Genomic DNA, 21,799 nt, shown 5'->3' on the forward strand with positions numbered 1-21,799 from the left:
ATTGCTTCTGTGGACAGGTGCCTTTTATACTGGTAACAAGCTGAGAATAGGAGCACTCCCTTTAAGAGTGTGCTCATAATCTCAGCTCATTACCTGTATAAAAGACACCTGGGTGCCAGAAATCTTTCTGATTGAGAGGGGGTCAAATGCTTAATTTCCCTCATTAAAATGCAAATCAATTTATAACATTTTTGACATGCGTTTTTCTGGATTTTGTTGTTGTTATTCTGTCTCTCACTGTTCAAATAAACCTACCATTAAATTATAGACTGATCATTTCTTTGTCAGTGGGCAAACGTACTAAATCAGCAGGGGATCAAATACTTTTTTCCCTCACTGTATGGGGGAATCTTTATCTTTGTGTGCTAGCTTATATTAAAGCAGACGTATTGATTAATGTGGTCTTGCATGAACCAGAATGATCATTGGAATTTCATGGGACGAATATTTTGGTTGACAAGATGCGTATCTACGATCCAGTACATTGGAGGCCAGTAATGGCCCAGAGATTACAGTTCAGCAGATGGATTCATCACATTTGTGACGATGGTGGTGATGCTGATGATTCTACTTTTGATGATGATTATGACGCAAATATGATGATGATGCGAGTAATGCTGATGATGTTTCTTATTATGCTTGTGATGATGACGACGATGATGACAATACGACGATAATGCCATTGGCGATGATGATGATGATGTTGTTGTTGCTGATGCCACAGCTCACGGCGGTTTGTGTTCTTACCTCTGCGCACCGCGTGCAGAGAACGCGGCGTCGTTGGAGATGCGCATCTTGTCGGGCGGCAGCAAGCTGCAGATCATCCGCTCGCAGCTGTCGGACGCCGGGCGCTACACGTGCGTGGCTTCCAACGTGGAGGGGGAGGCACGCAAGACCTACCAGCTCACCATACACGGTGCGAAGCACATACAGCACATGCAACCAGCACGCACACATACACACACATATACCTACCAGCTCACCATACGCGGCGCGACACAGGTACAGCCAGCGCGCGTGCACAACAACAACAGCCGCCATTCGCCACTAAGTGGGAGTGAGATCACCACGGTGCCTGTGCCAGGCCAGGTGCACTTTGAGGCCACGTGGAGTGTCGAAGACTCGCTGACAGGAGGTCACGGGACAGACCCAGGTGCCATGGGTTGACTGACTGAGATGACTGGCAGACACACCGGCTGTGTCCCCTACTGTAACAACTTGCTGTATTTTAGCCACCCGGCACTCTGCTCGTTGTTGTGAGCGTCGCTCCTCTGCCCTCCAACTGCTCAGCAGCGTCCTTCACACACACACACCTACCAGCTGACCATACACGGTGCGACGCACACACAGCCAGCATTTTCTTCTCCCATTGCATTTGAATCGCCGTCCCTGTTCCAAGTCCAGGCTAAGGCCAGGCTGGGAGCACTCTCTCGATAAAATAAACATCCCCCCCCCTGTTCCTGTACGGCGTCCTCAGCAGCGGTGGCACGAAGGCGCTCGCCGTGTGAACCCAAGCTGTATTGTCACGGTGCGTGTGGGAGTTAACTGGAAGCGTGCACTCCCCCCCCCCCCCACCGCTGCCCCTCGCGAGCAGTGCCGCCCAGCATCGAGGGCTCGGAGCTGTCGAGCGAGGTGGCGTCGGTGGTGAACGAGACGGTGTCGCTGGCGTGCAAAGCGAGCGGCACTCCGCCCCCCGCGCTGCACTGGCTGCGCGACGGCAAGCGCCTCGACGGAGTCGCGTGAGTTCCCGTCCGGAGCAGCGCCCCTGGTGGCCTTTAGTGCGGCCCCTGCACGTGCGGCCCCCGACGATACACAACATGTGAAGACACCGCCCCTTGCCAGGCAGTGTGGCGGCCCTCGCACTGGTGATGTCTTATCGGCGAAAGTGGCCCCCCTCTGAAAATTAGTGAAGAACGCTGGTCCAGCATGTCGCCTCCCTCCCTCCCTCCCTCCCTCCCTCCCTCCCTCCCTCCCTCCCTCCCTCCCTCCCTCCCTCCCTCCCTCCCTCCCTCCCTCCCTCCCTCCCTCCCTCCCTCCCTCCCTCCCTCCCTCCCTCCCTCCCTCCCTCTGGACGTGACGTCTCTTCCTAGCAAGTGATGCCACTTCCCGCCAGCGTGGCCCCGCTCAAGGTGTTCAGAGTTATTCTGCAGGTAGCGCTGCACTGATTCATCGCTCATAATCAATGATTGAGCAGTGAGTCGGATTGTGCTCGTGAGAACCAATTCGCTCGTTGGGTTTTTGAGCCAGGCTGGGCCGGCATTGGGAATATGGCACGGCCCCGCTTTTCACCCAGACAACCGGCGAGCACGCACTTGAAATACTACGATCACTAAACAACAAATTATTACGTATATTTAAGAGTGCCCAATTAAAAAACAATACAAAAAAATAACAAATATACAATTACGAAGATGATTTCAAAATGAAAAAAATTCAAAACTTAAAATCGTATCAGTGATCCTCATACAGTCTGGGACACTCTTATTTTAATTATTCATGAATTTTGTATACTATGCACTCATGTCACGTTTAGGCTAATGGAATTAATAAGACAGAAACATTTTAAATTATACAAATGAGGCAGTAAAAACGAGATGGTTTAGAATAGATTCCTGGTAAATCAAGCACGTCTTTGCGGAGTAAAAACTAATGATGCTGGAGTCACTTCAATTTGAGTCTCGAACTCAACATTATCCAGTGCTCCGTCATGTTGTGCGAAGAGCAGTTTGCCAAATTTCAGTCATCAAAAAGTGAAACCTCAAGTGTCTCCCTTAGCAAGTGGTGGAAATCCACAATCTTTTGTGATGCACGTGTGACATATTAGCTATCAGAGCTGAAATTTTCTAGAAAACAAGTGAACAACCGAATGTTGTGTATTTAAGTATTATTTTAACCATTATATGTAACCAAACCTAGGTCATAAAGCTGTCTACATGGGAGGACGTGGTTTTAATTACCTGTATTTGAAACCTGGATTGGAACCCAGGATCTCATTGTTGCTGGCTCCGTGTTGTGACATTGTTGTTATGAGCTCCGTGACGTTGAGAAAGAGAGATGCAGCCACTCAGCTCCTCCTGCTTGCTGCTGCCTTCCCAGCTTCATTCTCTCCGTGTCACCGCGCTCCTTCCTCCTCTGCCTCCTCCACCCCCCCTTCCTCCTCCTCCTGCCTCCCTCCACTACCCCCTCCTCATCCTACTTCTCCCTCCTCCTCTTCCCCCCCTCCTCCTCCCCCCACCCTCCCTCCCTCCTCCTCCTCTCTGTTCACCTGGCTCTTTCCCGGTGCCACCGCAGGGTCTCTAAGGACAGCAGCGTGCTCACGCTGAGCGCCGTGCAGACATCCGACGCCGGGAAGTACACGTGTGTCGCCACCAACGTGGCCGGGGAGGAGGACAAGATCTTCAACCTCAACGTGTTCGGTGAGTTGCCGCCCGTGGACGCGGGGGTCGTGCGATCCGCAGGTGTTGCGCTCTTCACGGGCGCCGGTCCGTAACTGCTCGACTTGAAGCATAGAGTAAACTAAAACTTTAAACTATTTTTATTATTCTTGGTTCTTTCGGTGAAGTCATGTACTGATAAAAAATGATTTTTTTTATTATTATTATTATTATTATTATTTCAAATAACAATAATTAAAGCAAAAAACCCACAACGTTTCGATCGCAACACAAGCAGTCTTCATCAGGCCATTTAAGACCCACCGTGATGTGTAGCTCTTTTTCAGAAGCGACCTGGCTATAACAAATGATAGCTTAACGAAGTGGCTCATCACGTGGACATTTATAGCAGCAGTCAAATACTCTAAATGCGTGTTTCTAAAATGTGGAGGGAAAAACCGGAGGACCCGGAGAAGAGATAGACATGCGAATTCCAAATATACAGCTGTCAGGGTCGGGATCGAACCAACGACCTCCTGTATGCCAGGCGAGGTAGTTAACATCTCGCCACCATGGTCAGATAAGAGCTTGGCTCACAATCAGTAAAATGACCCTGGGGTGCAAAATTTCCCTGAATAGTCCATGCCATGGGAAAGGGGAATTTACAATGACTGATTTAGGGCCACCAACTCTGGCCAAAGGTAAATTCAAACTTGGGATATTTGGATATGAATCGTGTACATGCACAGCCGTTTTTTTTGTCAAACCACTGCTGGATGAGGGCCTCCCCATGCCTTTTGGGAAGTGGAGGTAATTTAGCCATAATTCACCGCATTTACAAGTATGGTTTGGTGAAGGTGAGGACCATAGACGTGGGAGCATAGAGGTACAGTATAACAATCGCCTTTGCTGCACTGCCCTGCACTGAGCACCACGTAACACTGGCCTCCAACTGCCTATGACAACCTGGTCATACCTGTCAACCCATACGGTTTACCCGTATTCTTGTACAGGGAAACTGAACTTTCAGGTCCATATGGCGTACAGTCGTTTTCGTACGGGCAAAACAGAAACACGTGGCCAAATAAAAAAAATTCGTGGTACAGGTTATTTTACTTTGGAGAGTAGCGATCCCCATAGCAGCCGACAAATCTGATCCGGAATTAAGACTCTCTCGGTACAGATCATGCGCACAAACTACACTTCCACATCCAGGCAGACATTTGAAAGAGTGGGAGAGCCCGACCTATGGGTCAAGGGCAGTTCGCAGGATGGGTGCGGTCATTTGTTTGTGTTTCTCCCTTGTGATGGGACTTTGTCGGATGAACGTTGAGATTCATGAGGGTATGGGGTGACCAATAAGGTCTGAATTGGTCTGTAATAAGGTAGGCACTGATAAGGGGTTGATGGGTATAACCTGGTGTGCATGGTGGTCACCCATCCAAGCTCTCTCAAGGCTTAACACTGCTTAGCCTCTTGCTGAGCTTCTGAGATCTGATGAGATCGGGCGCATTCCAGGTGATTTTGTCATAGGCTTCGATTCGATTCACCTTTTAACAAATGTCCAATTTTGGTAGATTTCCTGCAAAAATATTCCAATGTCTCCCATCACCAACAATGATCAAAATCGCCAAGATGACGCATTTCATCGAATTGTGAATTTGGCCATAAACTGTAATTTCGAATAGTTAACCCAACCATTTGCTTTGGCAGATGAACTAATTTGATCTGAGTCAGTTCCGACCAATTTTCCCTCTTGCTTCCCTATCCCCCTGCACACAAAAAAGACAAAGATCCCCCGGCTAGCCTGTAAAAGACTGTTGGGAGCGGTGCTGTTAGCGAGCACCTACAAAGGCTGGCACGGCACACGAGGGGGTGGGTGACCAACACCACGCTTGGCCCCCTTTGTCTCCTCAGTGACGATGTTTACACACTATACCAGGTACTCGTTTGAGGCTGAGTGGACCTAGTGTTGGCCGTGAGCAGGAAACGAACTCGGGTCGCAAGGTTCGTAGCGCAGCGCGCTAACCACTACACTACCGCTCCCACACGCGCACGCACACACGCGCACAGTGCCGCCATCTATTGAAGGCGCGGGGCAGGTGGAGGAGCTGTCCGTGGTGCTGGACGGCTCGCTGAGCATGGAGTGCGTGGCCGTGGGGGTTCCGCCGCCCCAGATCACGTGGATGAAAAACGGACTTCCCCTGCCGCTCTCCGCCCACGTGCGCCTCCTGTCTGGGGGGCAGACTCTCCGGTCCGTGGTCCCGTGCACTACCCGCCGCCTCACTTCTCACTCGCATCACACAAACCCAAAGATGATAAACAGCAAGTTCACCCCGTTCGGCCTGATAAGAATACAGGTGCGAAGTGCAATTGTCGAACACCGATGAAGGTCATCGCGCGATTGAGTGGTGTGATTAACACCAGGCCTGGCTGTCTTTACCTCTCCAGTGCTGATGTTAACACACTGCTCCGGGCACTCAATTGAAGCCTAGTTAAAGAAAGAGAGATTTCCGTATCCATGTTCAGGCACCACTTGCCACATATGAGCATGGCCAAGAATTTAACCCCAAATTGTCAGGAAAGTGGCAGTATGTATGAACCACTACACTCTTGCTGATGACGTGTGTTTCTTTTATTCAACAATGACTTACATATTCCACACGTGATATAATTCCAGGTATGATACGCTGAAAGGGTATTAAATCGACGCGTTTCGGGTTTGGGGGAGGGGGGGAGGGTTTTACAGCACACATTTGACTCGCAGGACCTGACCCTACAATCAGTCACGGAATCGTCACGACCCTGAACTCGTTCCCTCTCGCAGGATCGTTCGAGCGCAAGTGGCGGACGCGGGGACGTTCTCCTGCGTGGCGTCGAACCGCGCCGGCGTGGCAGACAAGCACTACAACCTGGAGGTGCACGGTACGGAGTCGGCGCAGCGACACAACGGATTTCATCTTGTTCAGATCGATCATCACGGCTCTCTGATACGCGCATCGAGCCGTCCACATGAGGATCGGCTTTGATTCATGCAAATTCGATACGACTTCAATGTTATTGTTACATCGAAGCCGCTGGATGAAACTGAAACTGGTGTATTAAAAAAACGACGAAACGAATACGATCCACCGCGTAAGCCCCGCCAGGCCCGACGACGGCCTGCTCTTGTGTGGTGACCACCCATCCACATTCTATTCAGCCTCAGCCCTGCTCAGCTGTTGAGATCTGGCGAAGGTCGAGTGCATTCCAGGCTATTTGGACATAGACTCAGTATATGTATGTGTGTAAGTTGTCTGTTTGCACACAGTGGTGTATATAGGTATGTGAATTACACCTGAATGTGTGCACGGTACATATCAAAGAGCCATCTTTATCCTGCGCACTACTCTTAGAGCACATTAAATACAATTTACTTGAATGCCCAAAGATTCGATTGTATTAAACATAAAACTTTAGTTTAGTTTAGTTTAGATAACCGAGCCACGTACCCCAGGCGGTATTATGTGAAGCTAGTAAAACTTGATATCCTAATTAAAACCAAATACTTAAATCAATGTTTATCACAGGAGACGAAGAAACCCAGCTCGCTTTTGTGTGTTTGCTCTGTATTATGGGTGCACTGCAAAGGTGGGTTTTAAACGAATGTTGACATTCATCTAAACTATCTGCTCCTCTCGTGTTTATGGGGACATCATTGCGTGACATTGTAGCCACACAGCTAAGGGAACTCCCATCCCAAGCCGTGCATATGTAAGGGAAGCTGAGAGGTGATCATGGCCTCATTACTTTAGACCCGTCGCACGCGGCAAAGCTTACCGGCCCTGTGAACTGAAAGTCGGTGCGGGTTGTCGTCATCAGCTGAGCACAGAGTCACGCTATCCCCGATTGGCTGAGCAAGGCACTCATGTTGCACACCGGGATCGGCTAACCGCCGGGTAATTTGGCTCGCGGATTTGAATGGGAAAAAGCGGGAGAAGTTGGGAATGGGTAACGAAAATGGGATGATTTGTGAGTGAGGGGAGTGGTGCTATAGATGTCCACGTGATACGCCACTTAGTTGAGCTATCAATTTGTGGCCAGGTCACTTATGAAAAAGAAACTAATAGCTCAGTGAGCTTTACCTGGTAAGATAAAATATATATAGTTTAGTTTTATTTGTATATTGATTTGTTTACCTTTCCTATACTTTGCATTTCTATCATGTGTTTGTATTGCGTGTTGTTGTAACGTTGTGTTTGTATTGCTTGTTGTTGTTGTAACGTTGTGTTTGTATTGCTTGTTGTTGTTGTAACGTTGTGTTTGTATTGCTTGTTGTTGTTGTAACGTTGTGTTTGTATTGCTTGTTGTTGTAACGTTGTGTTTGTATTGCTTGTTGTTGTAACGTTGTGTTTGTATTGCTTGTTGTTGTTGTAACGTTGTGTTTGTATTGATTGTTGTTGTTGTAACGTTGTGTTTGTATTGATTGTTGTTGTTGTAACTTTCTAACCCCGTGCCCCCTACTGGACATCTGTGAATAAAGAGCTCTGTCGCTCATCGGATTCCCCCCGCAACATAAATAAATAAATGCTCTGATGCTAAGGGACGGATGGTTGTCACGCCCTTTGAAAAATAACGCTCGCACTGTCCATCCCCCCCCCCCCTTTCTACATGCACGCGCCGTGCTCCCCCCCCCCCCCCTCGTGCGTGCAGTGCCGCCGAGCCTGGACAACGCGGGCGGCACGGAGGAGCTGACGGTGGTGCGCGGCACGGCTGTGTCGGTGTCGTGCGAGGCGAGCGGCAGCCCCCCGCCGGCCGTCACGTGGCTCAAGGACGGCGAGCCGCTCTCGCTCGGCCCGCACGTCCGCCCGTCCGCGCAGGTGACGTCCGCCCCGCTGTCGCCGCGTAAACATTAGAATCTGACGTGACCATCAAAAGGTCCCCTAAATGTAGCTGCTCGACCCAATCTTTAAGTGCTCTGATACTTGCATTGTCTTTGTGCTGTTCACCTTTCTCTGGTCTTACACTGGTGAGGCTAGGCCATAAAGAAGGCTATCTCTGCTGTAGACCAATCGGTGTCAAGGACAATGCCCATATAATGTCAGAGCATATTTGTTTGCATGTTTTGCCACAAGTACTGTGTGTGGTTAATGCAGACTTGATGGTGTTTGAACATCTTAACACCTGATTTAAAGCTTTCGTGACTGCAGTAATTCATATTCTTAGTTTTTTCGGTAAAGTCACGTTGAAGAGAAACAACAAAAAAAAATAACAAAATATATATAAAACAATAAAAAATTCTCACGACGTTTCGACCATAACTCAAACGGTCATCATCACCTGATGATGACCGTTTGAGTTATGGTCGAAACGTCGTGAGAATTTTTTATTGTTTTATATATATTTTGTTATTTTGTTGTTTCTCTTCAACGTGACTTTACCGAAAAAACTAAGAATATCTTAACACCTGTTTTATTTCCAGGAAGGGTAAAACCTATTCTTATTTTTCATCATTTTGGATACTACCAAAAAGGTCCCATAGATATAACCATCTAGTACAACTTTATTAACTATGACTAAGGTGTTCATCACATAGGTATATATATACCTTTATATTTTTCTATCTAAAATTTTTTATTGTAAGCTAAAAATAGCATTATTCATGTAAATACATTATACTCTTGGCACTTCCAGCTCCCTTGTAGGCCCACATTGATGCCATCACACCCCCCTGGGTTCTCTGCACTTGCAGGTGCACAGTGATGACATCACATTACTCTAGTTGAGGACCAGAAACAGGAAATCTTCACAATTCTGGCAATCGCCTGATGCTGCTGCTGCTTGAAGTCACCAGCGAGACATCGTACTCGAATTGTAAATTGTGTGACGTTGATCTCCAACACACCGGTTGTGCTGAAGCAGTAATAAAATGGCATGTTCACGTGACAACTTTATTAATTGACTGTGTCGGCTGGATGAGGGTTTACGACAAAAATTTTGCATACGTGATCTGACTGAAAATGTATTATGAATCACGGTTATCATCTTTCATAGAAAGTGTTAGAATGTGTTCATAAATATCCCTTGTTTAGTCGGATAGGATGTTCTGTCAAACAATACATTAGCAGCTAAAACGCTTGACTAATAATACACACAAAGGGCTATTCTAGACAGCGAATGGCACGATAATGGCCATTGGATCGGTACTCCCATGATGCCTTTCATGTCACATAACATGTTGTTATCAAACACTTATTAACGTCGGCACGACATACGATGGAATAGTGGAGCCAGCACCACATCCTGTTAATATTGTCTCCCCCGTTATTGATGTTAATATCGCTCATGTGCTGTGCTGGCTTTCATAGGTGCTACTCGCTAACAACAGCACTTGCTCCAATAGTCCGTTAAGGCAATACGGAGGGGGGGTCTTTGTCTTTGCTTCCGCCACACAGGGCATGATCATAACGTTCAGCAAGGCCCGGCTGGAGGACACGGGCCGCTACACGTGTGTCGTGAGCAACCAAGCGGGAGAGCTCAGCAAGCACTTCAACCTCAAAGTCCTCGGTGGGCAATTGCCGCCAATCACAACAACCCACACCTGCACGCCTGTTTCCCATGTGTGATCTTATGGCGTTTGAGGCCAAAATCATGAGTGTGTTTCATTATTGATTTTCGGGTCAGATTGCCACCCGACTCGACCAAATAAATTAATGTCGGATGGAGAGGGCGGTGTACGACGCACGTTGGCATTTTACTCACGCGATCTGACCCAAACATCTATTATGAATCGTAGCATCGGTCGCGAAAGCCTACGTGTTGAATCGGCACGTCTTGCAAGTGTGTGTATGTGTCTTCCTGTATTTTTTTTTCCTGGCACTGGTTTCAGGACCACGAACAGCGATGACCAAAGCCCCAGGCTCGTTTGAGAAGTGAGATACGTGACCCACGGCTTAGATTCCTTTTTCCAGGAGGGCCTGGTTTTATTATGGTGACCGATTTGACCTTACCACTGTGGCACTAATAGTGGTGCACTGAATATTTGCATGAACTTCAAATTCAGCCAAATTTCTAGCAGTTTTTTTTGGTATTTGTATTCAGCTGAATTGTAGCAGGATAAACATGGGAAGCCAAATATTTTGAACACTGGACCGCTGTAGTCACGTGACCAAAATGGATGGTTTGTGGTGTTCCCCCACCACAAGCATGTGGTAAGGGTGAGAGATATAGTGGGAAAATACAGGTGAGACAAAAAGACAAAGACAGAGTGGGGTAAAAGAGAGACAGAGAGAGAGATACAGATACAGAGGGAAACAGCCACATAGGCAGAGAGACAGAGGGATTTCAGTGAGACATGGACAGAGGGAAATAGTCAGAGAAAGGGACAGATATAGAAGAAAGGAGACAGAGTGGTACACAGGGGTGGAGGCGACAGAGATACAGAGACTGGGAGACCGGGAAAACTTTCGAGCTTCTTCAAAAAAACATGTATACAAAACAAATTACAATTCGACTTCAAATGCAACTTGAGCAGATTAACCCGATTGGGCGTCACGTTTCCAGCCACGCAGCGCAGACTTCCGCCTGGTGCAGCCGGAGCCGCGTCGTTAACGGCGACGACGCATTCCCTTCCGCCGCAGACCCGCCGCGCATCTTGGGCGAGGGCGAGGGCCCCCGGGAGCACTCGGTGGTGGCGGGCAAGTCTCTGGAACTGGAGTGCGTGGCGCAGGGGGTGCCGCCCCCCAAGCTCACGTGGCTGCGGGACGGGCGGCCCCTGCCCGCGGGCGACGGCGTTCGCGTGCTGCGGGGAGGACAGGTGCTGCGCATCGCGAGCGCGCAGGTGAGCGGCTCGGTGTAGGAGCAGTGGCATAGCTACGGAGTGTGCAGGAGGTGGCGCGACTTTCACCAGGGCCCACGGAAAAAACACCGGAAGGCAGCAGCAACGGAGGCCAGGGACGTGGAGGTGATGCCCGGCAAGGGGCCAGCAGGCGGGCACCATGACCAGGCCGCCAACAGTCGAGGGGGGAAAACGGCAAAAGAAAACTCGGTGGAAAATACAGCGAGAATGGAATCATATGCACGAAAAGGGAGATAAGGAAATCGATTAGAGGGAAGGAGACTTTGGCAGTGGCAACATTTATCGCACAGCTGCCGCAACCCAAGCAGAGAAGGTGGCAGTTGAGATGCAGACACAGCCAAACTGCAGCAATGCTGCCCATCCCATGTTGTGTCTCGACATCCCACACAGTGGAATACATTTTATCAACCCCGTAGGCATAGGGGGGGGGGGGAAACCCTTACTTGTATTTTACCGTATATCCTTACAATTGAGATACAAACACCCTGACTGCAATGCTAACCAACTGGATGATATGTGTGTGTAGATGTTTAGATCGGCAGTACACCTGTTAGCACGCTCCGCTACAAACCAAGCGACTCGAGTTTGATTCCCGCTCACGGTCGGAACCAGTGACGATTATCTGACCGGTCCTGGGCCTCCCCTAGGTCAACTGAGTACCTAGTGCGGTGTGTAAACATTTCCACAAGGAAGACAAAGGCGACCGGGCGTGGTGCTGGCCACCCACCCCGTGCTGGCCTTCATAGGTGCTTGGTAACAGCATTTGTCCCTACGTGCTGTTAAGGCTATGCAGGGAATCTTTGTCTTTTTTATATATAGAAAGGGTGAGGAGCACAGGTGGTGCATCTGTCAGTCATCTCAGGCAGTTAACCTATAACACCTGGATCTGTCCCGTGGCCTCCTGTCAGCGAGCCCCTACACTTCACGTGACCTCAAAGTTCACTTACCCTGGTGACATCATCACTGAGTAAGAAATGGCGACTGTTGTCGTGAGAATATGGAGAGTGCATCCACAATTAGATAATTTTTTTCATCTGATAATGAGACTGATGATAATGAATAATAGTTTAATTATTTATGCAGAAGAGCTAGACTGAGTCATATGACTTTTTTCAGGAGGATATCTAAGGCGCCTTGAGACATTTGTGGAAGGCGCCTTACAAATAAATGTTAATTATTATAAAACCCCATACAGATGGAAGCAGATGGCGATTAGTCCACTTGCTGTACTGCCTTCTCCTGGCGGGCCAGGGTATGATGGCCACGGGAAGGGAGTTTCACAACCAACCCTCGCTCCCTCCACAGCACTGAATTACAGGCCACGTGCACAGCCACCACCTCCTGCCTCGCTCGTGATGACTGTACACCAAGGGTGGCCATTCTGTAACAGACCCAGAGCCAAAAAAATCCCCATTAGTTCTACAAAGAGCCAAGTGTCTATATAAGTAGAACTTTTATTGAAAGTTTTCGGCACAGCATGGTAGACATTAATTATTCTTTGCTACTGCAATAGTACGTTTTACGTTATGCCCCGATAGAACCGCATGTGGTGGATTAAAGAGCCGCATGCGGCCCTTGAGATGCCAGTTGGCCACCGCTGCTGTACACCACACAGTGCGGTAACATGGGGCGTGTGCACGCGTGTGTGACTGGGGGCTTGTGCAGGTTGAGGACACGGGCAGGTACACCTGCCTGGCGTCCAGCGCGGCAGGGGACGATGACCGAGAGTACCTGGTCAGGGTGCACGGTTAGTATCTCACTCATACACGCATTTATTTGGCCACATTTGCGTTTAATCGGTTGTTTAACATTTCCCCGTGTGTCTTTTGTTTTTGTGCACACGGGAATTTGCGTGGTTACCATTGTACAGAAAGTGGCGGCAATACTGCATCTTTTTGCCAGTATACACGATTTGATGTTTGAACATCTTCGCACCTATTTTATTGTCAGAAAGGGTAAAATCTCTTCTTATTATTTCATCATCTTGGATTCTGCAAAAGGTCCCATAGATATAACCTCTCGACCTGAGCTATAAGTGTTCGGATACTTGCATTACCTTTGTACTAAACCTTGTCTTAAAGCTTTCGTGACTGCAGGAATTTATATTCTTTGGGTCTTTCGGTAAAGTCACGTAGATTGCTTCAAAGAAAAATAACAAAAAACTACGACGTTTCGATCGCAACACAAGCGGTCGTCTTCAGGAGTCTAGAACGTCGTAGGTTTTTGTTATTTTCTTTGAACCTATCTACGTGACTTTACCGAAAGAACTAAAGAATATCTTCGTACTGTTCGCCTTTCGGCATTTTCTGCTCTACCACTGATGAGACAGCCAATCAGTTTTAAAGACAATGCATATTAATTATCAGAGCATGTCTGTTTTCATGTTCACCACAAGTATGTGTGGTTAATGCAGACTTGATGCCTTCCAAAATTGATATATTTGTTGTTTGAACATCTGAACACCTGTTTTATTTCCAGAAAGGGTAAAATGTATTCTTATTAGTGCATCTGCCAACCTAGTTTGACCTGGATTCAATTCCGAATCGTAGCTAACAAGTGGAAAGCAGTGTCTAAACCAGGCTTCGGCCTTCCTTAGGTTGACTAAGACTTAAGCGAGTACCCCGGTAAGATGTTTGAACATTAGACATGGGGAGACAAAGGTCGCCGGTCGTGGTACTGGCCACAGTACCCCCTGGTGAGCCTCGTCTGCCTTAATAGGTACTCGCTAATCCAACTGGTACTCATTCACTCAGCCCTGAGCCTCGTTGAATAGAGTTCCTTTCCTACTATCACCCAGCTGTGTCTGCATGAGGTCACAAAATGTGCTGCTGTCTCCTTAAAGGTGGACGCTGAATAACCCAGTATGCGCTTGTTGTAGGTTTGGATATATATGTACTTTACATATGTAATTTGGAAATTACTTGAAAAATAACAATTTTAAACTTTCCTTTGTGAAAATGTGTTAATCCAAAAGGCATCATCACGAATCTCAATGTCTCCTCACCAAGTTCCATCAAGGCTGTTTCATCAGTAAAAGGAATAGAATTGTCTCAGTAAAGCAGACTGCCATGCATACCCATAGATATATTTAATGTTCATTCCAAAGCCATCCCTTTGCTGAAATGAGCATGGGGTGATTCCCCCCCCCCCCCCCCGAGTGGCGGGCCTTGAGTCAGGGTTGAAAGTTCCACAGTTGACTTCTCACAAACTGGAACTATTTGTATCCACCCCCAGAAGGATGATGGGCCAAGTTGATCCCCAACCAGAATTTTAACATGTTGGATGCTCTTGCCATACTTTCAAGCATCTTGAAAATATGGCACGTGTGTCACCCCTTGAGTAGCAAGGGGTGGCACACGTAGAGTGAGCATCTCCCGTCTACTGTGCCACACCCAAAGAGAATTCATGCCCTCCTACCTTCTCTCTTCTCCACCTCCTCTCCCCTCTTCCTCCTCCGCCTCTTCCTCCTCTTTCCCCTCTACCTGCTCGTACAGTTCCACCGAACATCGCCGGCGCCGGCGGCCCCCAGGACCTCACGGTGCTGCTCAACGGGCAGCTGACCCTCGAGTGCAAGTCGGACGCCGTACCGCCCCCCACGCTCAGCTGGCTCAAGGACGGCAATCCCCTGCAGGTACCGCGGCGCCAGCGCAGGAGTGCGCGCGAGGACGTACAGGAGGGTTTACTAAAACGAGAGGGGCAGCCGTTCGGTCCGCCCGGCTCGTTCAGTCGCGAGTAGCGGATCGATTCTAGAATCTCGTCGTTCTTGGTCCTAGGTCGTGAACTTCTCTACACGCAGCGCCCACCGGTGCCCTCCGGTTCTCCTCCCCTGGCCATGGACCATGGATACGTTGTGTAACGTCTTACGACATGCGCTTGTCCTCAGAAGTCTACAGTAGCGGGATGGAAGCCGCAAGGGGAAGCCATGCGGGCGCAATGCGTTTGCGTGTTTGCATTGCTCTGGGTCGAGGCTCTGAGGTTTGGGAAATGCTTTGATCAATTTTGGCCGGTTTTCAATCAGGTTAAGTCCCAAATAGTAACACAACTTTAATCTGTAGGTTAATTATTAATGATAGATCATCTTCAAAGGGGGGGGCCTGCTATCAGCATAAATAATTTCGACTTTGGTGGGAAATCGCTAATAATGGCACCGTTGCCCAAATCACATTGGTTGGAAAACTCTGTGTTTGGATGGAACATGCCATTACTGCAGGTTACACCCTCAAGATGATGAAATGGAATATACCACTAATTCAGAATGAATAGAATATTCGACATCTACAGGTAACATCCCTGTGGCCAAAATATAATTTACAATTACCGTGGCTAACATCTCAGTAACAAAATGTAATATGTTGTGCTGATACTTCAGATTAAGTCCACCGTGATTGAATAAAATATCTTGGTAATGAAGGTTTTACCACTAGGATGATTGGAATGTCACAACTATAGGTTCTACCTTTGTTGTTAAAGGGAGAATTTCAAAAACTAGACGTGAAATTTATGAAACAACAGACTACACCCCCTTTGCTTGACTAGAATGTGCCGCAAGTGCAAATTGAGGTTGAATTTTTTAAAATATCACAGCTAAACCTTACATCCCCCCCCCGCCCCCGCAGGGTTGAATGGAGCATGCCGATACTCTCCATTACACCCAATGAGCCTTAATGGAATATTCCACAATGCCAGGTTCCCACCACATTTGGGTGAATACCGACCGTGGCCGTCCGGCGTTCACCGAGCTGCATTGGCTTCCAGTTGCCGAACGAATACGTTATATGAGGTCGCACTCGGTACACACAAAGTGCTTGCCACAAATGAACCACCGTACCGTGCCGATCTTGTCAACGAGCATAAACCATCACGCATACTCCCGTCATCCTCGCAACGGATTTTGGCTAGCCATCGAACAAAGAAGTTACCGCATCGCGTGCTTTCAGATACGCTTTTGCGGCCGTCTGGTACGTTCTTCCTTTCGATATTAGGAAGCCACTGGAGCTATGCACTTTTAAATCTCGATTTAAAACTCATTTGTTTATAACTGCTCTTTGTGTGTAGTTTGTTGTCCTTCCCCACACCTCCAATGTGTACGGTGCGAAAGACGTTCAACATACATGCCGCAAGAATGTTCCACATTACACACCCCCGATGTGAAATGGAACGTGCCACACTACTCCGCGTTGACCCCCCCCACTCCCCTTTATTGCAGGGCATGCACCAGGAAGTCCAGCTTACACCCCAGTCGACGAGTGGAACATTCCGATACTCCCTGTCCCCGACTCCCCCCCCCACCCCGTAGGTTGAATGGCGCGCTCCGTTCGTGTGTTTTTGTTTTTCTCCCCGCAGGGCTCGGCGCGCCTGCGACTGCTCTCCGCCAGCCGCTACCTGCAGATCAACAACGCGGAGCCGGGCGACGCGGCGCGCTACACCTGCGTGGCGAGCAACGTCGCCGGCAACACCCAGCGCCAGTTCAACGTGGCCGTGCACGGTGGGGCTCGGTGCTGGACATCTGCGGGAAAAAAGAGCTTTATAGCTCATCGGATTCCTCCAGCGTAAACAAATATTCCGGACTGTCACGGGATTATCGTTGTCGCCAGGTCATCGCCGACTTTGGCACCATGTCACTGCTACGGCCATGTCCGGATGGATGATGAATGGCCTGCAGTCCCCACTCTCTCTCTTCGCCTTGTCCAAACAAGCTGTCGCCCCACTCTGTTATAAAGTAATACCCCGCTTTACGTCGGGGAATGCGTTCCTGTGAAGGTGCAACGACGAATATCGGCAGCGGTAGTGCAACGGTTAGCTCGCTGCGCTATGAACCCGACGACCCAAGTTCCATTCCCCGCTCAGGGCCAACACCAGTGACGATCCTCTAAACCGGTTCTGGGCGTCCCCTAGGCCGACTCAGCCTCAGTTGAGTAATTAGCACGGTGTGTAAACATCGCAACTAGGGAGAGAAAGGCAGCCCGGCATGGTGCTGGCACTCGACCCAACAGTCTGTTAAGGGGGATCTTTGTCTTTGTGCGTTGCCTCGTGTGCCGCTCGCAGTGGTGCCGAGCATCCGGGAGGGGCCGGGCGCGGTGACGGTGCTGGCGGAGAGCGACGCGCTGCTCGAGTGCGTCGCGAGCGGAACGCCGGCGCCGCGCGTCACCTGGAGGAAGGACGGAGCCGTGCTGTCCCCGGGCAACTCCAGGTGAGCGCCCAGTAAACCTACACACGCCAACGTTGGGCCAACGTTCGACCAACATTGTTGTTATTTAGGTATTGGTATGATACCATCGAGCGCGATCGCCTTAGACCACTTTGTTAGTTAGTTGCTGAGAAAGAAAAAGTGGATAGCACACCCTTCAAAGCTCTCCGCCAATCGGGGTGAACTACCCTACGCCCCCCACCAATCCGGTGTGCGTTCGGCTCGTGAGAGCCGTTAGGGCTGACATGCCGACTTCATTGACCTCCGCTGGGCACCACGTCAATTACATACGCATATAACTGGGTGCGTTAAAAGTCAATGCATCTTCTCACATGACCAATGGAGCTACACTCAGCTCCACTAGTGGCTATGAGCCGGGGCGTAATTCCACATTTCCATGACGTCACCGGTGCCACTCCACGACCACAACTTTTTTTAAAATATATTTTATTTTTATTGATCCCGTTTTTTTATAGTCACAACAGAGGACGAGCGTCCATGTAGGACGGCTTGAAATATCCGTAGAAAGATCGCGCCCTCTCTTCACTTCCCATAAAATATTGTTCCGCGTTGCCTTGTATCGATCCGGGTTAAATAAAAATGGACTGAGTCGACCCCCGACTGCGATCGAGGGCTCCAGGCCTCCCTTCCCATTGCCAGTGAGTCGCTCTCCACGGCGGCGCTTCTTGGCCGGTTTGTGGCCGCTCGCCGACATCTCTCCCGTGGCCTGACGGTATCCGAGCCCTAGCTCTGCCCGCGTCGATGCCACCGCCACCGCCACCACCGCCGCCACCGCCGCGCGCGTGTGTGTAGGTACGTGTTCCTGGAGGATGGCTCCCTGCGCGTCCTGGCGAGCAAGGTCTCGGACACGGGACGCTACCTGTGCCTCGCCACCAGCCCGGCTGGCTCCGAGAGGCGGCGCGTGGACCTGCAGGTTCACTGTGAGTGCTACCACCGGGCCCTTCTGCGCCCTCGCCATCGCGGTGGCTGTGAGATGTTAACTACCTCGCCTGGTATGCAGGAGGTTGTGGGTTCGATCCCGACCTTGACGCCTGTATGTTTGGAGTTTGCGTGTCTCTCTTCCCGTGGTCGCGTGGATTTTTCTTCTGGTCCTCCGGTTTTTCCCTCCACATTTAGAATCAACGTGTGGTTAGAATTTTTGGCTGCTATACATTTTCACGTGAAAAGCCACTTCGTTGAGCAATCATTTGTGGCCAGGTCGCTTCTGAAAAAGAGCTCTCTATAGCTCAGTGGGCCTTATCTGGTAAAATAAAAAGTTGTTTAGTTTAGTCTCCTTGCCGTGTCGCCAACGCAAACCGTGGCTACTACCCTGGTTACTGTTCCTGTGAAGTTCACTTATTGCTTGGATCATCTACTCTTAACTGTATTTGTAACTTAACTGAAATTCCACGATGATCGGTAATAACAATAATCTGATGAGCCGACTTACTTTACAAGAAATGTATTATTCAACATTGATTTATGTTTGTGCAATACTTCTCATGTGGGCACAGTTGTTTTCGCTCTAATTTCTGCTTGCTTCATTTTTGAAAATGAGACCTATCCTAGTCTCTTGAGTTCTCAACTGGGTAAAGAAATAAACTTGAACTTCAAATCTGCCCATAATTACCTTGATGTACCAAGTATGTATCAATAATCATCATCATCTTTCTAAAATAACATTTTTCCACCAGCTCTTTTCCAATTCATGAGCTCATTCTACTCTTTCTCAAGACCCATTAGCTCTCACCTTCACCACATCACTCACCATCACCTACCAAGCCATCTAATTGTTTCTCCAAGTCCTCACTGAACCATCTTATTGTTTGATATGATGATAATATTTCCGTAACACAATGGATTTTCCAGCCAATATCACGATTCCGAGGGTATGTAAATTAACTTGCCAAATTTTCGTTGTAGACGTCCATTACCCGACATAGCCAACCAATAATATTGTCAGGCTGCGTACAAGCATTGAATGCGTGCCAATTATTATTCTTTCAGCTCACCTGTAAGTTGAAGAACATTTCTCACAACCAGTGGTGGAATGGTCGCTGGACGATCCCGTGACGATTATCACCCTCTCGCTCTGTCTCATCGTCGGCCCTCGGGAACCGATACCACCACGCTTGCTGGGCCACACGACCAGGGAAGCCGGGGCCTTGCCTCCGTGCATACGCTCCGCCGGTGTGAATTTCTCATTGCCTTTGTCCTGCAGTGCGGCCGTCCATCGCGGCCGGCCCCACCAACGTCACGGTGGTGGTGAACGTGCAGACGACGCTCGCGTGCGAGGCCTCGGGCATCCCCAAGCCCGAGGTCACGTGGCTCAAGAACGGGCGGCCCCTCAACACGGACTCCAACCAGAACATGTACAGGTGAGGGCGCCGAACCTTAAAGGGGGGGCTGCATTCTCGACAATGAGCGGTGACGGATGGGAAATCCAATAGCTCACCACAAACATCCTTTAATGGGTCAGAGTCAAATGTTGAAGCGTGGACAGTGTTCATCTCCTCTTGGGAGTGTTGAGCCAGTGGTTAAAAGTCTGAATGAATATGGCAGGGACTTGTCGGTGAATCTCTGTTGAATTCCCAACAAAGTAGTTGTCGTCTTATTGGAACTGGAGAGATGATGTATGCATGTACGTTGAACTTCTTTCACACCGTACTTAGCCAACCGAGCTAATTGAAGGTGCGTGGAAGGACAACAAACTAAACACAATTCTATATTTGAAGCTTTCATGACTGCAAGGATCCATACTCTTTGGTTCTATTCGGTAAAGTCACGTAGGTAAAAAATAAAACAACAAAAATCACGACGTTTCGGCCACAACACAAGCACAACACAAGCGGCCTTCATGACGGCCGCTTGTGCTGTGGTCGAAACGTCGTGATTTTTGTTGTTTTATTTTTTACCTACGTGACTTTACTGAATAGAACCAAAGAGTATAAACTAAACACATAAAGCAGTGATGATGATGATGATGGACTGAGCCACCCCTGACCAGGATTTAAACTCAGATCCTTCCAACTGTGTTATTTCCACACAACACACGTTGGTGCCAAACTGAGGCATATTACGGAATCTTGGCATTCGACAATAATACCCAATATTGTAAAAAAAAGGAAAAAATTGGCAACTAATTACGAACGTGAAGCATTGTAGGCGAACCGTCCCGAGCAAGCCCACAGCAACCCCGCTGTGCTTAAATGCCGTTGAACGTGGCGCGTCCGCGGGGAGCACAGGGTGCTGTCGTCGGGCTCGCTGGTGATCATCTCGCCGTCCGTGGAGGACACGGGCCGCTACCGCTGCTCGGCTCAGAACGAGGCCGGAGCCGACGAGAGGGAGATGGACCTGACGGTGCAGGGTGAGCCATATCTCCGGGACCTTCTGCTTTTTTGTTGTCCAGTAACAAGACGATGAAAAAAAAAGAAGAAGAGGCTTTGCCCAATCTGGCAATTAAACAGGGCGCTAAGATGTTCAACCGCCAAATAAATACCCATCACTAGATGCCTCTCAAAAAGTGTCTGTTTGGTGTTTGGACATCCTAACACCTGTTTTATTGCCAGAAAGGATCAAGCCTATTCTTACTTTTTTTCAGAGTGCGCTATGCCTGCAAACCCCAGCAGATGTTAATTTATCGTTGATTTAATTGCCGGGGAATCGAGTTGAGTCAAGGTCGGCGTCTCGGAGAGCTTTACTGCTGAGTGAGTCTGTGCCGAAATTATTGTTTTTTATCCCAGAGGCAAGCGGCACGATGCGCACGTTGCGCTACGGCCCGTTTACACGAGCACGACAATAATAGATGAATAAATGCTGATGATGACGATGATGACAAAGATGACAGTGGTTATAATGATGATCATGGCCATGATGAATGATAAACGGTGATGATATTGAACTGAGATTGACCTCCAACATAGACGACGACATCTGGACTGAGATTCGAACTTCACGACCGTCGCACCAGTCTTGAGTTGGCGCACTTGCGAGCCGGTCGCCCCGTCGTGCCCACGCGCAGTCGCGTTTACGCCACCCCCCCCCCCCAACACCCCACCGTGTGCCACCCAGTGCCGCCCTCCATCGCGGACGAGGCCGCCGAGCTCGTGGTGACCAAGCTGTCGCCGGCGCTGCTCACGTGCCACGCGTCCGGCGTCCCCGAGCCCACGCTGCACTGGAGCAAGGACGGCGTGCGGCTGCCGCTGCGCGGGGAGGGCTACAGCGTCCTGCCGACCGGTGGGTGAGCCGGCGTCAGGGACAGCCGCACGCACAACTTAACAGCAACGACGACGACAACGACTCACGACGACAACCGCCATTAGCCACTAAACGGCGGCGACGTCACCACGGCGCCTGTGCCAGGCCAGGTGCACTTTGAGGCCGCGTCAAGTGCCGAAGGCC

The 21,799-nt window shown here is 49.3% G+C and overlaps 1 protein-coding gene across 3 annotated transcripts in view; it reads left to right on the forward strand.

Moving 5' to 3' along the window:
• Positions 1-21,799, forward strand: part of HMCN1 (hemicentin 1) — a 279,869-nt gene that overhangs the window by 209,191 nt on the left and 48,879 nt on the right. For all 3 annotated transcript variants that reach the window (XM_076068718.1, XM_076068719.1, XM_032959068.2), the window contains 16 exons: positions 767-916; positions 1,595-1,739; positions 3,292-3,416; positions 5,448-5,628; positions 6,202-6,299; positions 8,067-8,233; positions 9,809-9,920; positions 10,994-11,193; positions 12,877-12,958; positions 14,706-14,842; positions 16,555-16,696; positions 17,257-17,401; positions 18,212-18,339; positions 19,620-19,776; positions 20,644-20,765; positions 21,470-21,634. In XM_076068718.1, the coding sequence (XP_075924833.1) occupies positions 767-916; positions 1,595-1,739; positions 3,292-3,416; positions 5,448-5,628; positions 6,202-6,299; positions 8,067-8,233; positions 9,809-9,920; positions 10,994-11,193; positions 12,877-12,958; positions 14,706-14,842; positions 16,555-16,696; positions 17,257-17,401; positions 18,212-18,339; positions 19,620-19,776; positions 20,644-20,765; positions 21,470-21,634 (2,256 nt within the window). The remainder of the gene's footprint in view (positions 1-766; positions 917-1,594; positions 1,740-3,291; positions 3,417-5,447; positions 5,629-6,201; positions 6,300-8,066; positions 8,234-9,808; positions 9,921-10,993; positions 11,194-12,876; positions 12,959-14,705; positions 14,843-16,554; positions 16,697-17,256; positions 17,402-18,211; positions 18,340-19,619; positions 19,777-20,643; positions 20,766-21,469; positions 21,635-21,799) is intronic.

Source organism: Petromyzon marinus, chromosome 22, assembly GCF_048934315.1.
Source record: "Petromyzon marinus isolate PM22_M1 ecotype Great Lakes invasive population chromosome 22, UKy_Petmar_22M1.pri1.0, whole genome shotgun sequence".
NCBI classification, from domain to species: domain Eukaryota; kingdom Metazoa; phylum Chordata; class Hyperoartia; order Petromyzontiformes; family Petromyzontidae; genus Petromyzon; species Petromyzon marinus.